Raw genomic sequence first — 21,360 nt, 5'->3', positions numbered from 1 at the left:
TTATTAATAGCTTTCTGAAATTTATTACTTTTATTCCTAGTTTTTATAATATTTTATAATTTTGTGTACAAACTGCACTGGAAAAATTTAGATATGTTTTACAGCGTGCCCTGAACCAAAAAGTTTTGAGAAACACTGCTATAGAGTATAGAATAACCACAAGTCTTTCTACAGTAATGATCTCTCCCTGGGGATTATCAGTCAGTTAAACTCATTAGCACTGTAGTCTCAAAAACATTATCAAGATGGACTCTCAGGCCTGGATTTTGTAAACGGTGCCTCTATTGGCCAGCACCTTCATAGACGGTGCCAGCTGCCTGTCAGTCATGCATAGATGTCATTAACAGAATCGCAGCTACCGAAAAGCTTAGGCGCTTCCTTTGTAACTAGTGTGTTTCCCCGAAAATAAGACCTACCCCAAAAATAAGCTCTAACAGGATTGTTGGGGTAGGTCTTAATATAAGCCCTACCTCATAAATAAGCCCTAGTCCTGGGATTCGCCAGCAGTTCCCCTTCCCTCCCTCGTGCAGCAGAACCCTTGAGCGAGCACCGCCCCCCCCCCCCCGCGCACTCGCACCTGCACTCGCCGCGCAGCCGAACCCCTATCCTTCCCTCCCTCCTATCCGAACCACGCCATCATCAGTAATGTGGCAGAGTAAATTCATGGGCAGACAAGGCCGAAGCAGCCTGTTTAGAGTGCTGCCAACCCAACGCTGCTTTAGGAGGTATGTAGGGCTCGCTCTCGGTCGGCAAGGATCAGATGGGAGGGAGGGAAGGATGGGGGTTCAGCTGCGTGGCGGGGGCAGGTGCTCAGGGGGGGGCGGGGGCTCACTCAAGGGTTCTGCTACACAAGGGATGGGAGGGAAGGGAAACTGGGCAAGGGTCCTGCTGCACAAGGGATGGGAGGGAGGGAAGGATAGAAGCTGGGTAAGGTTTCTGCTGCACGAAGGATGGGAGGGAGGGGAGGAAAGATGCTGCACATGTGGGGGTGAAAAAGGAAAGAGGAAGAATTGGGGTGAAGGAGAGGAAGGGAGAGATGATCATGTACATACCCTGAAAATAAGACCTAGTTCCCTTTTTTGGGCCTAAAATTAGACACTGTCTTATTTTGGGGGAAACACGGTAGCAGTGAAGACTTTAGGTAGGATACATCCAATTGGACAGCAGTGAGGTTGGAAACTAGGAGGCAGTTCTAGTCACACAGAAGAAGGAGGTTTTCTGGAAGAAGTTTCTGCATGTGGTGGTAGGGTTATCATATTTGTACATGCAAAAAAAACACATGCTTTGCTCCCAGCTCCAACCCACCCCTGCATTAACCTCTTCTCTCCTTCAGTGAGCTCAGAGCTGTGTCTGGAAGGTGTCTGAGCATGCGCAGATGTGATGTGATGACATCACATGCATGCACACATGCTTGGACGCCCTGCAGATACAGCCTCGAACTGCTAAACCCGGACAAACTGCTGGGTTTTCAAAAACTGCCTAGACACCTGAACGGTTCCCTAAAAAGCGTACATGTCCAGGTGGGAGAAAAATGAAGCCCCCCTCCAAAGAATGCCCCAATACATCCTTATAGGAACTTAAGGAACCGCCTGCCCCTCTCATCTCTTATCCTGATCCCAGTCACATAAAAGTTTCAAGTTTATTTATTATTTGATTAATTGCTTATTCCAAATTCTAAGCGATGTACAAATCAGCAAAATACATATTTAAAATATACATAAAGTAGACATACATAATTAATTAAGGGATAAGTTTTCAAAAATAATAAAAAAATAATTAATACAATACATGACACAATAGGGGAGGCAGGAAAGAAATACAATCTTAAAAAGAAAAGAGTCAACAATTAAAGGTTAAGCACAAGAGGAATGGAAAGACTACTAAATAGGTAAGTTAAAAATAAACGAAAGAGCAGTTAACATTTCAATTAAATATTGACTGCATCTTTAAAAAGAAAACTCTTAAGTTTGCTCTTAAACCTTTCCAAGTTCTTCTCCTCTCTTAAGTATAGCGGGAGTGAGTTCCAAGTCTGAGGCGCTGTAATAGTAAAAATAAATTGCCTTCGAGTATTAATGATTTTAAGAGAGGGAATGACCAATAAATGTTGGTTGTTTGATCTCAGTAATTTAGATGACTTATAAGGTATCAGTGCTTTATAAATAAAAGTTGGAGATTTAAATAGTAGAGATTTAAATGTAAGTAAACATAATTTATATAGAATACGATAGGATACCGGAAGCCAATGAGCATTTTGAAGTAAGGGAGTTACATGGTCAAATTTCTTTGCTCCCATAATTAATTTAATAGAGGCATTCTGGATTATCTGTAACCGCCTAATTTCCTTTTGAGCCATTCCCTTAAATAACGCATTGCAATAATCAATTTTAGAGATAATCATTGAATGAATTAATATATATATATATACACACAGGGTTACAGACGTCCTTTTTGAGGACATGTCCTGGGGTCCAGATGACTTTTCAAAATCAGAACTTTGTCCAGGTTTTGAAAAGCTTCCTCAAAATCACATCGGATGGGCAGCAGTGGGCGGGGCTGGGGAAGGGCTAGGACAGGATTGAGGACATAATGGGGCGGAGATGGATGGAACTGGGTAGGTATTGGGGTGGGTCTAGTGGATCCAGCCCTATACAGTATACCCCCGTGAATTCGCAATTCACGGACTCAGTCTTTCGAGGTATTTTCTGACCGCCTCTTCCGGGAAGAGGCGGTCAGAAAATACCGCAAATGACTGACCAATAGAAAAGCAACTTTCATTTTGAAGTTATGTTACCAGCTCTGCCAAAATAAAGTCGGGGGGGGGAATTCACAAACCGCACTCTTCTGCCTCTGATCGTCACCAGTAGAGCTACTGAGGAACTCCAGGGAAAGACATGGCAGTTGATCGCCCACCACCACAGTAGCAGAAGCCACTGTCCCTACTCATTAAACTTCTCCATGTAAACTGCTCTACTCCAAAGAAATAGTCCCCCTACTGCCCCACCATCCTTTAAACTATTCTACCCCCAAAAAATCCCTTGTAGTCACTCTGCCATCCCCCAATCTGTCTCATCCCCCAAATCTAACCCCTCATAACTGACACAATACCTTATAAATTACTCCCAACCCCCAAAACAAGCTCCACTGCAACTGCCCCACCCCCTGTTTCTCTCTTTATGTTTCTGACCTACTGCAAAGAGCTGTCACTCAAAATACAGCAGACCCGAAGGGGTGCAGGTGGCTTATTGCTGTGCCCAGCACTGTAGCTAGATGCCTAGACAGCACTATATTTTTCTCTGTGTTCACTGCCAACTTGGTGATGAGATTTCCATTGCTAACATTTCACCATAAATCTTGCTGTGTGTAAGTGAGCCATCTAGGCATACAGAGATTTATTAAAACTGGATTTAAATAGATAGCAGCTGCTCAGATTATATGTTCCTCTAGAAAAATGTCCCATGGGTATTACTCTGCATGTGCCACTCCAAATCCAGCACATTTTTGCAAAAGGACAAACACTTAAAAATTACATTATTATTTACAATTACCTGTTGTATATATGTTTGCTTATAATTCTGTTGTTCTGGTGACCTTCAGGGCAGCTCCACTGCGACAGGAGCTGCCCCAGCGAATTCACAGGCCATCGGTGGAGTGGAGTAAGCCGGGGTTGACATGGAAGACTCGTTCTGTCCCCCAACGTGTCGCCATTTATGGTGGCATGCTGCTGCTCGTCAGGTTGCCTAAGTTGCAAGCCAAAGGCGTGCTTTTTGCGCAGTTTCTGGGCAACCCTAGATCAACTGAAGCCTGATCAACGAAAAGGTACTATCATTAACCTCCTGTCTCCTAACACTTACAGTCTAGGAATATATCTTCCACACTCACTAAATCCTGGTTGTTTTGTACAGTCCTGCTACTTGCCACTATTGGAAAGAGTCTACCCTGAATTACCAAAGAAACAAACTCAAAAAACCATGATGAATCTCTCTATCACACAAATCTTACTTGTCCTATGCCTGGTAAGCCTAATAGAATTCCAGTCCAAATCTACCATCAACAGACCCATATCTTCAAGAAGCCAAACCCCAAAGTTCCACCACCACACCATGGGATAGCTACTCTCATCACCAATATCCCATCCCCGTTCTCAGTTTCATGCGTGATACTGACACAAAACAGTTAACACAACCCCCTTTCAGAAACCATGCTAACTTAAGATATATATACCAAATATTCAGCAATCAAAATGAGGAATAACCTCAAACTGAATCCCCTGTATGTACTTCAACGCTAGGTCTGTAGTCAACATTTGTGTGTTAGAAGCTGTAGTCCTTAAAGAGATAAGCAAGAGATGAATTTCTGTCAGTAACCCTGATGATGTTATCATGCATTTGATTTGTGTTTCAATTTGGAAAAATGTTATGCATGTAAAATGGTTTATTTTACATGTATTAAAATTATTTTAGTATCAATATTTTATTGAAACTTTTTAAAAACATATCCAACATAATTATAAAGCTAAAACAATATCAATACATTAGCAAGCTGCAAACTCACAAGTAAGAGATATAAAGGAGTTATATGAGGTTAACATTTAAATCTTTACAGAATGCATCAAGAGGAGCCTAAGTCCCAGTGAAGCTGAAGATGTTATTTTGTTTGAACGCTATTATTTATTCGTATTTTCTGATGGTACAAAGATGATGCCACCATTCGTGAAAGTTAAGTTTGGAAATTATCCTTCCAATTGTAGATAATATGATGAGTAGCTAAAGCAATCATAATATCAAAAATTTTTGTGAATGATGGTGGTATCGAGATATCTGGGTTTGAATATTAAAATTATTTTAAATACATTAATCAAATTTTATATGTGTAAATTTACCAAGCAAATTGAAACATGTTTGAAAGTTTCCAAAGAAAATAGACCAAATGATTTTTTACAAGCACACTCCTTATTCCACAGACTTTTAGTCACATTAAGGGCTTGCAATCTGTACTCTTCCAGGTAACATGCCCAAAAATCCAGTAGGGAAAATTACTATTTTCAAATCAAAAAAACACTTAAACCCCCCCCCCCCAAAAAAAAGGTCATTTTCTAGATGTGTTTGTCCTCAGTGCGTCTATCTTTTTGAACCATTTTCAAATACAATCCCTCCTCCGTATTCACGGGGGTTAGGGGCAGAGCCAGCCCGCGAATATTAAAAATCCGTGGATAATGTTCGGGCCGGTTCTGCCCCTAATCCCCGTTTCCCCTGGCTATTTTAAGCCTTACTTGGTGGTCTAGCGTGTTTTCAGGCAGGAGCAATCTTCCCATGCTCCTGCACCGTGCAGATCGCTCACAGGAAATGGCTGCCTTGAGCCCCCGTAGTCTCTCAAGCCATTTCCTGTGAATGATCTGCATGGGGCAGGAGCGTGGAAAGATTGATCCTGCCCCCAAAACCCGCTAGACCACCAGGTAAGGCTTAAGGGGGGGCTTTCAGGGCTTAAAATAGCCTGAAAAATGAAAATAAATTTTTAAATTTAAAACCGTGAATCCGTAGATACGGAATTCGCGAATACAGAGGAGGAAGTGTAAAGAGAAACGTCCAAATGAAAATTGCATAAAAATAACAACCATTGGGATGTAGGAAGAGCCAGTATTCTTAGCAGTCTGGCCACATACACATCCCTGAAAACAAGAAAACACTCCAAAAAGAAAACTTCCAGAGGAGCTTACAGAAGAGACAAACTGAAAGGCAGTATAGTCAACGAGTTCTGAGAGTGGTATTCTGACTTTAAAGTGTGAAGCAGGGTAACAAACCCTCAATAAATAAATAACATATTATACTTATAAAACGGGATATCCTCGGTGTGAAGGATTAGCGAGGGGAGGAGAACCTCCAGCGCTTAACACACCTAGGCAGAGGCAAAAAACCCTTACCTGCACACCATCATTGGATATCTCACGTGTGCCCAACCAAAACTGGTGAAAAATAGTGCAGTGAGTTAATTACTAATTCACACAAGTAAATATAATTAAAGCAAAAATACCACTCTGAGAACCCCCCAGCCAACTCCAAAAGAAAATAAACTCAGACTTAGCTTGGATTGAAGAGTAGACAAAATCCTCCCAATAGAGAAAAGTCCAGCAAATGACTGATTCCAAAGAATTGTTCTTCAGGTAGGGTTCAACCAAGCCTGGTTTCGGTGATAAAATATCCCTTCATCAGGAACCCATTAGAACTGGAGAGCAAAAAACATGCAGGACAATGATCTAAGCTGGATGGAAGGAGGGCGCCCTCTTTCCAGCCAGCTTAGATCATTCTGATGAAGGGATATTTTATCACCAAAACCAGGCTTGGTTGAACTTTAAAGTCAGAATACCACTCTCAGAACGCGTTGACTATACTGCCTTTCACATACACTTCCCAGCAGAGCACTGGGGCACCCTAGGGGGCACTGCTGTGAACTTCACATAAAGTGTCCAGGTCCTTTTCTCACATAACCCTCTTACAGTTCTCAGCCCAGCCAAGAAGAGAATGAAGTGGATATGATTTAATCAATGACCTAAAACAATGTCAAAACAGAGAATTTTGTTTCTGCAAATCGGCACTTAACAAAATAAGATAACACTCTTTTCAGCTACAGTGGCAAAATAATGCCCAGAATTTAGGAAGTTGGTTGGTTGGGCTGAGAACTTTTCAGCACCCCCTCATATGGTGAACCCTCCAAAACTCACCTACAACCTATTGTACCCAACTATATACCTCCCCAATAGACATTGTGCCTGCAGGTGTCACCTATATATCAGTACAGTATGCTTTTTGTGGGCTTGCACTTTCCATCACAAGTGTACTAGTTAGAGTGGGATATGGATCTGGGTCCCCTTCTCTGCAGTCCACTGCACTGACCACCAGGTTACTCCAAAGACCTGCTTGCTGCACTAATAGAACTGGCTATAATATCTGAAGCTGACATATAGGCTGGTATGTACTGTTTCATTCAGATCTTTGAAGGGTGGGAGGGGGGGGGGGCAATGCTTTCATGCCTCCAGTGCTCATCTGGTCAGTTTGGGCATCTTTTTGGCACTTTTTCATTATTAAAACAGGTCTAGCCTCAAACGTTCAAGTTTTGCCATGGACATTTTCTGCAATGTTCCATTATTGCAGAAAAACATCCAAATTCATACTTTCCCCCTCCTAGCGAGTCCTCAATAGTCCCTCTTCCCTAACTTGTGCACATCATACACTTTCTATTCTCTTAGACCAGGGGTAGGCAATTCCAGTCCTCGAGAGCCGGAGCCCAGGTCAGGTTTTCAGGATATCCACAATGAATATGTATGAGATAGATTTGCATGCACTGCCTCCTTGAGATGCAAATCTATCTCATGCATATTTATTGTGGATATCCTGAAAACCTGACCTGGCTCCGGCTCTCGAGGACCAGAATTGCCTACCCCTGTCTTGGGCCATCTCTACTTCTTTCTTAGTTCCTCCCTGCCTTAGTGTCTTCTTCCTTTGATTTTCTTAATCTGTTTCCCCCCCCCCTCGTGCCTATTCCAACACCCCATTTTATGCTTTCTGCTTCCTTCTGACTTGACCTGATTTGTCGCAACGTCAGAGGGAAGGCTTCCAGATGAGGCATGGGACGCTTCCCACAGCTTTGTGCAATGCAGCACTCAGGGAGCCAGCCTGAAGACCCTGTGTTGATCGCGCTGTGGACTGGTCTGAAGCTAACACTGGGGGGCAGGCCAGAAGGCAAGGCACATGGAGGGAGAGAGACAACAACGGTAGGGGAAATGGTTTTATTTTTTTTATTTAGTGATTTTACATCTGCCCTAATTGTCTGTCCTAACTGTCTGTTCAGGAAGAAATGCATTTGTTTGTTTTCTCTGGGGGTTGTACTGCTTGCAGAGCCTTGAATCTTAGGGTTTGTTTGTGAGTATTAGTACTTTTAGTTTTTGGTCCTGCATTTGCATGGGGTTATGTGTTTTCTGGTAGGAATGAATGTTGAAAAGCATACAGTGTGCTTTGTGTATTTTAATTTTGTGGTTAACCATTATGTGTTGTTAATACGATTATATTGTATGTGTGTATATATGAAAAATGGATGGAAAAATGGTGTTACAATTAGTACTATTAAGGGGGCGGGGTCTGGGGCAGAGATTGGGTGGAGATGGGCACGACTTAGCCCAGTGTTCTTCAACTGCCAGTCCGCGGACTGGTGTCGGTCCACAAAATAATTATTTTATTTCCGACGGTCCATAGGTGTCAAAAGGTTTAAGAACACTGTTCTAGTACACACCATATTTACCATACTATGCTTCCCAGGCTATGTCCACCATACCACAATATCTCATACCATGCCATTCAATGTTTACTGTACCATGTCTTCCATGCTATACACACTTTGCCTTACTGTTTTTGCTAAATTGTGTCTTACTTTGTCAGCCTTGCTTATAATACTATGATTGCCTTGCAATGCTCTGCCATTTTACGCTCACTGTGCTGTGTCTCACCATACTATGTTTTGCCATTTTATGTTTTACCATGCTTTGTTAACTGTTTGCCATCTCTATCAAACAATGGTTACCTTTCTATTTTTTACCATACAATGTCTAAAAGTGTGGTGCAGGGGTTATAATCTGTAGTTATGGATTCAAGTCCACGTTGTCTCCTGTGGCCCTTAGCGGGCCACCTGGTCCCCCATTGCCCCAGGTACATTAGATAAATTGTGAGCCAGATAGGGAATAGATACATGTAAACCTTTCTGAGCTCCCCTGGAAGAATGGCATAAATATATAAATAAAATGAGAATGGAAAGCCAGGGCTTAGGAGCTGAGCTGGAGCTTAGGAGCTAAGAACCTCTTACCCCCTTCCAGCTGCTGCCATGCTATTTCTTTAGAACTGTACAGCATAATGAGACCACTAAGGGTTCCTTTTACTAATGTGCGCTAGCATTTTTAGCGTGCGCTACAATGCTGTGCGTGCTAGCCCCGCGCTACACGGAAAATACTCACGCCAGCTCTATGGAGGCATTAGCATGTAGCGTGCGGGGCAATGTAGCATGCGCTAAAACTGCTAGCGCACCTTAGTAAAAGGAGCCCTAAGTTTCACACCACTTTGTCCCATTAGATTTAACAAGGGAATGAGTGTTTTTTATTTTTGTGAAAAAAAGGAGATGGTGTTACTCCCTATTCCCCTTTCATTCTGAAACTCAATCATAGGTCTCTGTATTTCAGAGCTGCCAAAAAGAAACAATTTTAAAGATATTTTTCAAACTATGGCATCAAATACTGGCATAATCCCTTTGTCCTCCCCATGTCCTTCTAGTTAAATAACATTAATTCTGGTGACTACAGGGCTGGAAGAGAAGGGCAAAATATAGCTTCAAGTTTATTTGGTTTTGATATACAGCTTTAAAATACAAAGCGGCTTATAGTTATACAGAAATTATAAAAAAATATTTAAAAATATAAAAGAGGTAGCTAACAGACTTACAGAAACAATACAGACATAACATGCTACGTAAGGGTAGATGGGGAGGATACGTTGCATAAAACTAAAAAGAAAGGGGAAAGAGAACAAAAGGGGTAAGGGAGTCTTTAATGTTGAGCCAATTGTCTGAGTCTCATAAGCGAAAATCCTTAGGAATAGATCTCGTAAGCGTCTTTGAAAAGAAATGTTTTAAGGCTGGATTTAAGGTTTCAGAGGCTAGTTTCTTGTCTCATAGCCAGAAGTAGGGCATTCCACAATGTGGGGGCTGTTACTGAGAAGATTGTTTTGCGTGTCGTATCATAAAACAACTGTCAAATGGAAGAAACTGCAAGAAGATGTTGTTCTAAAAAGAAGACATGTCCGGGTTTTCCCAGATGTCTGGTAACCCTACTCTTTTCATTCCCTTCACTCCTTCCTTTCTCCATTTATTTCTCTCCCAGTATGTCTTTTTAAAAATCTTAGGGTTACTAGATTTCATCATTAAGAAAAGAGGACACCTGGTTCTACCCTGTTTTGCCCCAGCCCTGCCCCATTCTGCCTCCCACCTAGGGTTACCAGATTTCCATTTGGAAAATCTGGACCCCCCCCAGACCCACCCGCAGGCCCACCCAGTTCCACTCATCCCCGACCTGTTATGCCCCAGTCCCACCCCCAATCCTGCCCTAGACCCTCCCCTCCACCTGCTCTCATTGGGCATGAGTGCATCCGCGCATGCGTGGATGCAACGTGATGATATCAGGCTGCAGGGGAGGCGGGAGCAGTAACTAAGATACAGAAGCATTTCCTTCCTGTGTTTGGCTGTAGTTCTGCAGCATGATGTTTGCTTCCTCAGATCTATAGACTTACAGGGAAAAATATTGGGGGTGTACAAGCACCCAGCGAGCTGGCGCCTGTGGTAAGATGGATGCATAAGAAGGTAGGGTCAGTTTAAAAAAATGTTTGTTCTGAGCAGCATTTTCTTCACTTTTCAACTGGCGTTTGCACTGGAACAGAACTTTAATAAATCTAACTATGATTTTTGCTTCCTTCTTCCTGGAACAGCTCAGCTCCATTGATGAAAGTGTAGTAATGGGGTTTCTTCTAATTTTGGCCTGTGTACTTTTCTGGTGGATTTTCTGGTGGTGTTATAACTTGTATGTGGGTTTTGAATGAAGGAGTGTGTAAGCCTTTTCTTCAATTCTTATGATATATATTAAAAGCATCAGTGGTAAACTTAAGCATTCAAACCCACAGGATGAGTCCCTTTAGCCTCCCCAGCAAGCATTACTCAGATATGACTTGAGTTTTGCTTTGGTCTCAGCACGTCCCTGGAGAAGACAAGCTTGACATGATTTGATGTGGTTGCATCCCCTTAAGGTTTTGGACCAAATAAGAAGAAATTGTTAGACTAAAAATAAAAAAGTTCTTTGCTTGCTTGTTGGGAGAGTCCATTAATTAAAAGCAAGGCATGTTTATATAGATCACTAATTAAAAATGGCACCTCTTTAGAAGTCTATGTATTTTAAAGCTATATATTCATACGGATAAAGCCAAAAGTTTAAAAGCAGGGCTTTAAAGAAACAATCCATCTGGGTCTATGTCTTCAGAACACAGATTCCTATAAGTGACATCTTATAGTCAACAGGGAAGGCCGTTTTATAACATGTCATTTAACTGGTGTGGCAGGTATTTACTTAAGATACGCTGTTTTTAAAGTAAAAATGTGCATCCTTTTCCTTAACCTAGCATGTAACTGTAGTTCTAGGCTAGAGAATGACATGAGGACAAATTTTTCCCCCATCCCCGTGGGAACTCATTTTTCCATCCAGTTCTTTTCCTATCCCTGCCCCATTCCTGCAAACTCCGTCCTCATCTGCACAAGACTCAAACACTTTAAAATCATAAGTGTTCAAGGCTTGTGTAGTTAAGGCAGAGCTTACAGGAATGAGGCAGGGACAGGGGCAGCGACAAAACTCGCGGGGATGGAGAAATTGAATTCCTGTGGGAACGGGGACAAATTTGTCCCCGTGTCATTTTCTAGTCTAGGACACACCAAGCCAGTCTTGTTTTCATGATATCCGTAATGAATGCACTGTCTCCATTATATGTAAATCTATTTCATGTACAGTACTCCCCCGATATTCGTGGGGTTTCCGTTCCAGGAACCCCCACGAATCACAAAAAACCACAAATACGGTTTTTCATGGGGGAGCCTGAAGAGAGCAGTGGGAGAGGGCAGCAGGAGAGCAGCCAGAGCACCGCGAGTGCAAGAAATCACTCGTGGTATGCTCCGACCTCCTCTTCCTGCACTAAGTTGGGCCTTATCCAATCAGGAGCTGCGTGTCAAAGTAGCTCCTGATTGGATAAGGCCCGACTTAGTACAGGAAGAGGCGGTCAGAGTGCTCCGGCTGCTCTCTCCTGCCTCTCCCGCTGCCCTCTCCTTGTCGGCGGTTCGCGGTCAGAAAATACCGCGAATGACCGGGAACACGAACGACCAGGGGAACACTGTATATTCATTGTGGATATCCTGAATAGCCGACTGGCTAGGTGTGTCCTGAGCACTGGGTTGAGAATCCCCTGCCTTAGAAAGTTAAACCATTGAAAGTGCACGCATATGTTTCCATCTCTTATTTAGTACACACAATATTCCCAATTTATGTTCAAATCTGTTTTATTATGAAGACAACACAACCAACAACAAAGTCAAAAGAAATATTTTCCAACAATACAAAAGTACAATGTTCCCAATTTATTGTAAGGCCTAGATGAGCATTTTATTTTTATTGAAATTTCAAATAAATTTCAAATAAATGTAACGGTTAGAGTGGCTTATGGGCCTAGCTCTTCTTATCTTTGGCTCAGTAGCCCATCCATCAGGCTACTTAAGACACCTATGAGATGCTTTAGTAGACGTTCCCATACTACAATACATGCTTCTGTTTTAGTGACAGGTATGTATTGTTTTATTCTGATTTTGGGGTGGGAGTAGGTTAGTGACCACTGGGGGAGTGTGAGGGAGTCATGCTTACTTACATCCAATGGTCATCTGGTCAGTTTGAGCATATTTTAGGCACTTAGGGCCTCTTCTATCAAACTACGCTAGCAGGTTTTAGCGCGGTGAGCCGCGCTGAATGGCCCGCGCAGCTCCCAATGCTCATAGGAACTCTATGAACATCGGGAGCAGCGTGGGCCATTCAGCGCGGCTCCCCACACTAAAAACTGCTATTGCAGTTTGATAGAAGAGGGGGTTAGACACATCTAAAACTGGTCTAGCCTGAAACATCTACATTCCGTCCAGGACATCCTTTGAATGGTTTGATTATAGCCGAAAGACATCCAAATCTAAGCCCACCCAGACAATTGTCCTCTAACATGCCTCTAACACAACCCTTTACCGTTTAGACGTTCTGGAGGTAGAACATCTCATAAAACATCTAATTTTTTTGTTTAGATTATCAGCATTTGAACGTTTGCGAGAAAAACGTCCAACTGCCAATTTATATGGTTTTTAAAAAATCTTTTGGAGTTTTGAAAATGCCCCTAATAGTCAGTTAATTAAATTCAGCACTTAACCAGGGAAAGACATCCCTGGTTAAGGAAGATCGAAGGAACCAGGCGAAGAGGGCTGGACACATTGAAAACAACCATGGGGATGAGGCTGGAAGACCTCTCCGGACCAGAACCAAATCAATTTCTTTTTAGATCTGCAATTCATCAAGTCACAAGGACTTGAAAACAAGTCGATGACACCTAACATCAACCCTGGCCATTTAGGTGCTGAATATCAGCATTTAACTGGCCAAGTGCTAATTTTACCCCTGAAACACCCTCCCCCCCCTCCTAAATAGCTAGTTTTGAGTTCAGCACTAACCAGTTAAGTGCTGCAGAAAATTAGCATCCCCAAGGAGAAAATTTAACTAGCCAGAAGCCATTTCTGACCAGTTAAATCATTTTAAATATCAACCCCAATAAACATAAGTGTTAGACACTTTTTCTATGTAGTAAAGTTGCTTAGTGCATAACTGTGAGGGGGTTCCATATTGGTGGAATGTTTGGTGCAGTGGTTAGAGCTACAGCCTTGGCACCCTGCAGTTGTGAGTTCAAATCCCACACTGTTCCTTGTGACCCTGGGCAAGTCACTTAATCCCCATTGCCCTAGGTACATTAGATAGAGTGGGATCCTATCAGGACAGTTAGGGAAAAATGCTTGAGTACCTGAATAATTTGTAATTTGCACAGAATTGTCGGTTATGCAGAATATAAAATGATTAAAAAACACAGGCAGGTCACCAAGCAATGTGCACACCTTTTAGAATACTACCAGTTGCACACATTGCATGGAACAATTGGGCACACCGATATGCACCATCCATTGAACTGTCACAAGTGTGCATGCCTACATTTTGGCACACCAATACGGCTTTGTGCTAGCATTCTATAATAGCTTAGGTTTTATCCAAGTGCCATTATAAAATCGGTCTAAGTATGCCTATGGTGGTGACTACCTGTTGGTGCCAAGTTATAGAATTGTCCTCTATGGGGGGCAATTCTATAACTGGGTGCAGTGAGAGCCTGTTTTATAATGACATCTGGGTGTCCAGATTCCACAACAGAAGAGCGGGACTTGAGTGTGATTGTATGTGATGATCTTAAGGTGGCCAAACAGGTTGAAAAGGTGACAGCGAAAGCTAGAAGGATGCTAGGGTGCATAGGGAGAGGTATGGCCAATAGTAAAAAAGAGGTATTGATACCCCTCTATAAGACTCTGGTGAGACCTCATTTAGAATATTGTGTACAATTCTGGAGGCCGCACCTTCAAAAAGATATAAAAAGGATGGAGTCAGTCCAGAGGAAGGTTACTAAAATGGTGTATGGTTTTGTCATAAGGCAGGTGGGAACAGACTTCAAGATCTCAATATGTATAGTTTGGAGGAAAGTCAGGTGAGGGGAGATATGATAAAGACGTTAAATACCTACTTGGCGTAAATGCGCATGAGTCGAGTCTCTTTCATTTGAAAGGAAGCTCTGGAATGAGAGGGCATAGGATGAAGTTAAGAGGTGATAGGCTCAGGAGTAATCTAAGGAAATACTTTGTTACAGAAAGGATGGAAGATGCGTGGAACAGTCTCGCGGTAGAGGTGGTGGAGACAGAGACTGTGTTTGAATTCAAGAAAGCATTGGATAGGCACGTGGGATCTCTTACAGAGAGAGAAAGATAATGGTTACTGCGGATGGGCAGACTGGATGGGCCATTTGGTCTTTATCTGCCATCATATTTCTATGTTTCTATTATAAAATACTAATTTAACCCAGTATTGGCATATCCAACTTTTAGGGCTCCTTTTACAAAGGTGCGTTAGGGCCTTAACGCGCGGAATAGCGCGCGCTAAAATGCCCCACGCGCTAGCCGCTACCGCCTCCTTTTACGCAGGCGGTAATTTTTCAGCTAGCGCACACTGTAGCGCGCGCTAACCTTGTGCGCGCGCTAAAAACGCTAGCGCACCTTAGTAAAAGGAGCCCTTAGACGCCTGCAGTTATCCTAGCACAACTACAGGCTCCAAAATGCGGCAACTGTGCATACTGTATTCTGAAAATTTATGGGTATAAATGGTAGCCCTGCCCATGCCCCCCCCCCTCATGCTCCACCCATGTCGATGCCCCCCTTGCAGTTACCTGCTATGCCACTTACATGCACCTTTACAGAAGGCATACAGTTGATTTGCTGCCACACTTAAAATCTCAAAAGGCACACTAGTGTGCCACGGCACACAGTTTGCGATACAGTGATATAGATAATAAACGATTAATGATAGATGATAACTGAACAGGCTGGACTGCAGTCCTAGCTATTCTTGGTTAGCTATATGGGTACGACACTAAACATTGAGTGGGCACTACCAAAGGCCTGGATATTGATTAGCAGTAATGTAATGTAATGTAATTTATTTCTTATATACCGCTACATCCGTTAGGTTCTAAGCGGTTTACAGAAAATATACATTAAGATTAGAAATAAGAAAGGTACTTGAAAAATTCCCTTACTGTCCCGAAGGCTCACAATCTAACTAAAGTACCTGGAGGGTAATAGAGAAGTGAAAAGTAGAGTTAGAGGAAAAATAAAAATAAAATAAACATTTTAACAAGACAGCATTGATCTAAATACTTTGGAAGGTAGAAGAGAGGAGAGAAAGGAATAGAAGCAGAAGGGGGAGCCGTTGAACAGTAGAATTCTGGAGAAATTTAAATGATAGAAATAGAACAAAACAAAGACAAAAGGCAAAACAATAGATAAGATTAAAGATAAATCATAAGCTGGAAAGAAAAATAAAATAAAACTTTGTCTTCAATCCACGGTTTCAGCGTCAGTGATGAAGTGGAGCAAGTAAGTTTAGGAGGAGCGATTGACGTTTCCAGAAAGTTTCCACATATAAGCAGGCACTGACTCTTTGGGCTTAATTCTGCTTATAGCAGTTAGTGCAGTCAAACATGGTGACTGCTGGAGGCTGAAAATTGTCCAATGCACTAAATTACAGTACAAAGGTTTTCCACAGAGAGGAGTCTATCTATGCCCATTAACATGCACAATACAACCCAAACCCACAAAGATCCCTGCTTTTAAGTGATTTTTCATATCAAGGGTCTGTTGTGACAAATTTTGCAAAATGAGCCCCTTGCCAGCCGTAAACCTTTGTGTGCAGTCTACTGGGCGCAAATGTTTATTGACATTCAGAGTTAATAATCTGCAATAGTGCAGTGCTGGGCAAAGCAGCTCATTAATCCAAAATGAAGCAAAAATGTCATTGTGAACTGGTCATTGCAAAAAAAAAAAAAAAAAAAAAAATGTTAACTGCATGTCAGCAGGTGTAGTTTACATTTGTTCAGGTGTTCCAGGAGCTCATGTTTGCATGCATGTTCATACCAATTGTATTTACAGTACATACATTAACCCATAGAAAAATGTACAGGTTATTACATCAGCCTCCTACTGATTTCTAATTTTAGAATAGTTTGGAGTAAAATCTTAGGGCTCCTTTTATCAAGTCACGCTAGCGGTTTAATGCGCCTAATTTGCGCGCGTTAAACTGCTGACCACGCTAGCCGTTACCGCCTCCTCTTGAGCAGGCGGTAGTTTTTGGCCAGCGCGGGGGGGTTAGCGCGTGATGAAAAGTCATGCGCGTTAACCCCGCTAGCGTGGCTTGATAAAAGGAGCCCTATGCTTGTTTGTTTTTTTAATTCAAATTTTTTTCCCCATTTCTTCAACCTTTAAAATATACTTCCATATCAAAACAGACTAATGTAACTGATAATAAAAATGTATTGTACTGAACTTTGAGCATACCATATCAGCTTACTGTTTTGGACAGGGATCTGGCCTTATCTTCCATTCTCATTTCTTAAAAAAAAGGATTTTAAAGAAGGCTTTCCCCTTGTTCCCCTTGCTCCACATTTTCATATCAAACTAAGTAGATGTACACCAGCTGGGCTTGTCTATCATGCCAGGCAAGTCCGGGAATTCCTGAATATACTTAGATCCAACAGGGCCTGCTGCGGAGACGGTCATTAGTTTGACAAACTCGTAACCGGCCATGGTCTAAAATGAAACAGACCCAGGATTTAAGTTGCTTTCTTTAAAGGATCCTGTCCTTGGATTAACCATGAAAGACACATCAAACATTCCACTCCTGCAGCTCCTTGTCCTGGCCGTCAGCCTGGCAGAGAAGCTTCCTAAAGGTTTGTATGATCCATTTTGTATTTGCTTGCTTTATTTCAGCGGTGTTTCTCTTTCAAAGGTAAAATGCCTTATTCTGGAGTTTGTTGAGTTCTTATTAGAAGCTTCTTAAATATGTAGGATTATTAGGAAGGCAAAAATCCAAATCTATTCAGATTGCATGTGATAAAAATACTCAAACCCTCCTTTGATTAAGTATGAGATTTCCTGTTGCTGAATCTGGATTTCAACAATTTTTATGCTTTTCCAGTTCCATATATTTTAGAGTAATCGCTGACTTGAACTGAGCAGTTTGAATCTTGAGCCTGTAACTCATATCGATAAAACAGCTTGTAGACCCTGCTATGAGGCACATCTCCCAAGGAATACCCAGCTAGCAAAAGAAAAGCAGAGCAGCAAACCCAGCTAGATCTAAAAAGGAGCTTTCTGGAACTGCCTAATTCTCTACTAGCAAAGCTCTTCATTTTGAAGTTTCATATAGAATAGAGCCTTGAAAACTACCAGTGATTTAGGGGAAAATTAAGGGCTCCTTTTACTAAGCTGCGATAGCGGTTTTAGCGTGTGCAGAATTGCCGCACAAGCTAGACGCTAACGCCAGCATTGAGCTGCCATTAGTTCTAGTGGTGTAGCGTGGGTTTAGCGCGTGCTAAAAACGGTATGGCAGCTTAGTAAAAGGAGCCCTAAGTAGTTAAAAAGTACTCCCTCTGTGTAATATTCAAACTCTTTAATCTGTTTTTAGGGAGCTGGGGCATGACTACTTTTCTAACATAGTGAAGTGTACTGTGTAGTACAAAACTTCAGTGTTCTTTGCATCGGAGCCTTATAACTTTCTCCTCAGTCCATCTAAAGCTGGCATTATTTCGGAGAGACTTGATCACTGCACATGCTAACTCAGAACTGTATTGAGGGCTGTGAGGGTGTTGTCGCTGTACAGGGTGCAAAAATGGCTCTTTGCATATTATTTACCCTACTGTAGTTGTGGCGAAGTGAGTGGGGAGGGGGGCACTTGGGAGCACGTTGCACAGGGCGCAATTCTAGCTCGGGACGCTCCTGTGGTAACCACCAGCTATATGGTCTGTTGGTCATGACTAGATTGTAAGCTTTAAGAAAGGACTTATCCACTGTGAGAGGTAATTTGATAAAAGAGTACCTAGTTGGTCAAGGCATGTAGATGCATCTTTTGTACCTGTCCTATAAAAACTCTAGCAATAGTGAATTAATCTGATGTCAACAACAATTGTTAATACTATATCATTAGAATCATTCCAAAAAGCATTCAATCATGTACAGTATTTAGGTTTGCGCAACATATGAGGGTTCTTCAAAGAGCTTCGGCACTTTCATATTTTTGTGCTCAACCAAAAACATTCTTTTCTGATTGCATTAAGAAGTTAGTAGGACGTTGGGAAAATATCGCAAAACAGGGTGATTATGTGGAAAAGTGAAGTAATTTGCTTTTGAGATATTTAATAAATAGTGTTTAAAAAATTAAAAAAAACCCCAGAAACTTTGAAAATCCCTTATACGTATACATCAGTTAAAATCATTTTTCACCCTAAATCAGCTGCATTCAATTTGCAATTTTTTAGGTGGTGAAGCCCTACTACGTATGCTGAATCATGCTTACATGAGTTCTTGTTTAGACTATTGCAATGCAATTTACACTGGTATATCCCAAACTAATTTAACACGACTTCAATCATTGCAGAACACAGCTGCCTGTTTCTTATGTAGAATTAAGTGTAGGGATCATGTTACCCCCCTCCCCCCTCTAGTTTTAAGATTGCATTGGCTTCCCATCCAATTTAGGATAAAATTTAAAATACCTTTGTTTTCAAAGCCTTACTTGGCAGGACCCCAGACTATTTATCAGCTCTGACAATTCCCTTGTCTTTTTTGCTCTCTCAGTCATTGTAGACTTGTTCTCCTGGGCCCTTCAAGTGCTCAGTGGGAATCAACAAAAAAAAACAGGGCATTCTTTTTTCTAACTCCTAACCTTTGGAACAGTTTACCATTACATCTGTGTTTTTTCCTTGTATCTACAGAGTGCTGAGAAGATCACAGGGATAGTTTGAGTCCTTTACTCTGTCATCCTCTTAAACTCTCCTGGCTTTCTTTCATCATGATTTGGAACCTCTCTATTGGGACTCCCTAAATATCCTGTTTGAATAGTATCCTTCAAGGATACTCTACATTGAACTGTCCACTCCTGGGTGACTGTTGACTCCTCTGCCCTCCACCTATTTTGCTCTATCTTCTTTTTTAAACGTTAGGGCCAGCAGCCTGGTTCAATCCTAGATAAGATGGAGTCTATCTTTTTGGAATAGGCTGTCCCTTTCCAAGAAGGTTGCCCATTTCCTAACAAATCTAAATCCCTCTTCCTATACCATTGACTCAACCACACAGTGGTTGCCTCTTGGGTCCTGCACGTGGATTTATTTGGATCAAATCGTTATCTGAGAGTTTGAAAGTGTTTCTACTTGTAGAAGACCATCTCAGCAGAGGTCAGTAACTTCTTATTACTATATCAGATGTTGAATCATACTATTTATAGTTCTGGAAACTTATAACTCTGAAGAGGAGTGGTTTAAACTTTTGAATAAGAAATTAACACTGATGATAACATGGCAACATCTGCTTTGCTCATGAAGTTGTCTTTTCATATGTTTATACTACCAATTATGGCTCCAATCCAGGCATTCCTGCCGCTGAGTACACTGCTAGGTCACAAGCCCAAGGTTTTCACCGAAGCACTACTTGCTATTCCTTTTCAACAGCTAAATCACAATTCATTAAGCATTGATTTTTGCCTACTACTGACTGCTTGCATAACATGGCATGGGTGAGAACTGTTCATTTTAGTAGGGAGATGAGTTACAATGTACTTGCAAAGAGCACATAATGAGATAGGAAAAGTAAGACAGCAAAAGATATGCTCTAAAAGGCACTATTCAGAGCCCGGGGATGGGTGTAGGGGGGCAGAGGGAGGGCAAGAGAAGGACGAATGAAGAGACTGATGATGCCTTTGATCAGTTTTCTAGTATAAGCATACTGGACTCTGAAGGGAAATCTATGACTTCTGGTCAAGATCCTTTACTGCAATGCCTGGCGCTAACTAGGGGTGAGGGAGCTATAAATATAGGAGGAAAAATTCCTGTAGAGTTGCAAAAAAGACTCATGGGGCCAGAACCCAAGAAAGGGCAGTTTTGATTGATTATAAGTCTAAAGGAGGAAAGAACTAAGTCAGCAAAGGTGAAGTTTTTCTTAACTAATAATTCTCTTCTTGCTTCCTGCCACACCAGTCCAGATGGACAGGATATGACTTTCCCTTCATCAGATAGAAACAGATTGAAACTGCTTGTCTTTCCTATATAGGTTGGTGCAGCTGGGAAGCTAATCCTGTTGCCACAGCTGACTCAGGCTGTGTACAGGTACAAAAGTTTTTCGCTTTATCATTTTTCAGACTTTTTCTCAACTTTCTGGTGTTTTTGGTTCATTTTATTCATTTTTTAAAAAATTCTTTATTCGTTTTAAAAATTTTCAAAAAGTGCAATACAAGAAAAAAAATAATTTTACACTTTACCATCACTTAATACTCTATCAAAGTCTAATTCCCATCCAATATCCCTCCCCCAACAATTATCCTCAGACTTAAGAAAAGAAAAAGTACCCTCTCCCCCCTCCCCCCAACTTGGACGTGTATGTTCAAAGGGAAAGAGTAATATTCATTTCTTACAATAATTTGTTAATGGGTCCCAAACATCTCTAAACTTCTTGAAATGCCCCTGCTGTATGGCTATTACACGCTCCATTTTAAAGATGTGGCATAAAGAATTCCACCAAAAATTATAACTCAGCCGGTCCCAATTTTTCCAATTTTTTGTAATATACTGTATGGCAACCCCTGTCATAATGAGTAAAAGTTTATTATTATTAGAAGATATTTGGCTCTTAGCTCTCATTGATGTACCAAATAACACAGTATCGTACGATAATGCCACCGGATTTTCCAATAAACTACTTACTTGACTCCAAATGGATTTCCAGAAATTAAGTACCAATGGACAATAGAATAGTAAATGATCCAGAGTCCCAGCTTCAACATGACAGTGCCAGCATCTATTAGACTTAGAGCTGTCTAATTTTTGTAAACGAACTGGGGTCCAAAATGCTCTATGT

At 41.6% G+C, this 21,360-nt stretch overlaps 1 protein-coding gene across 4 annotated transcripts in view; it reads left to right on the top strand.

The window, feature by feature from the left end:
• The first annotated feature begins 17,000 nt into the window (after positions 1–17,000).
• The window catches only part of MUSK (muscle associated receptor tyrosine kinase), a 185,417-nt gene continuing 181,057 nt past the window's right edge, over positions 17,001–21,360 (top strand). The window contains exons 1-2 of one of the 4 annotated variants that reach the window (XM_033926479.1): positions 17,083–17,183; positions 20,557–20,612. Coding sequence is in view for 1 of the 4 variants with exons in the window: in XM_033926451.1 (XP_033782342.1) it covers positions 17,108–17,183 (76 nt within the window). In the remaining 3 variants the exon portion in view is untranslated. Of the gene's footprint in view, positions 17,184–19,462; positions 19,686–20,556; positions 20,613–21,360 lie in introns of those variants that run through there. The other 3 variants (XM_033926461.1, XM_033926451.1, XM_033926469.1) reach the window with 3 other exon arrangements.

The sequence above is a fragment of the Geotrypetes seraphini genome, chromosome 1 (assembly GCF_902459505.1).
Source record: "Geotrypetes seraphini chromosome 1, aGeoSer1.1, whole genome shotgun sequence".
In the NCBI taxonomy this organism is placed as follows: Eukaryota; Metazoa; Chordata; class Amphibia; order Gymnophiona; family Dermophiidae; genus Geotrypetes; species Geotrypetes seraphini.
This window is presented reverse-complemented; position numbering and strand designations above follow the sequence as displayed.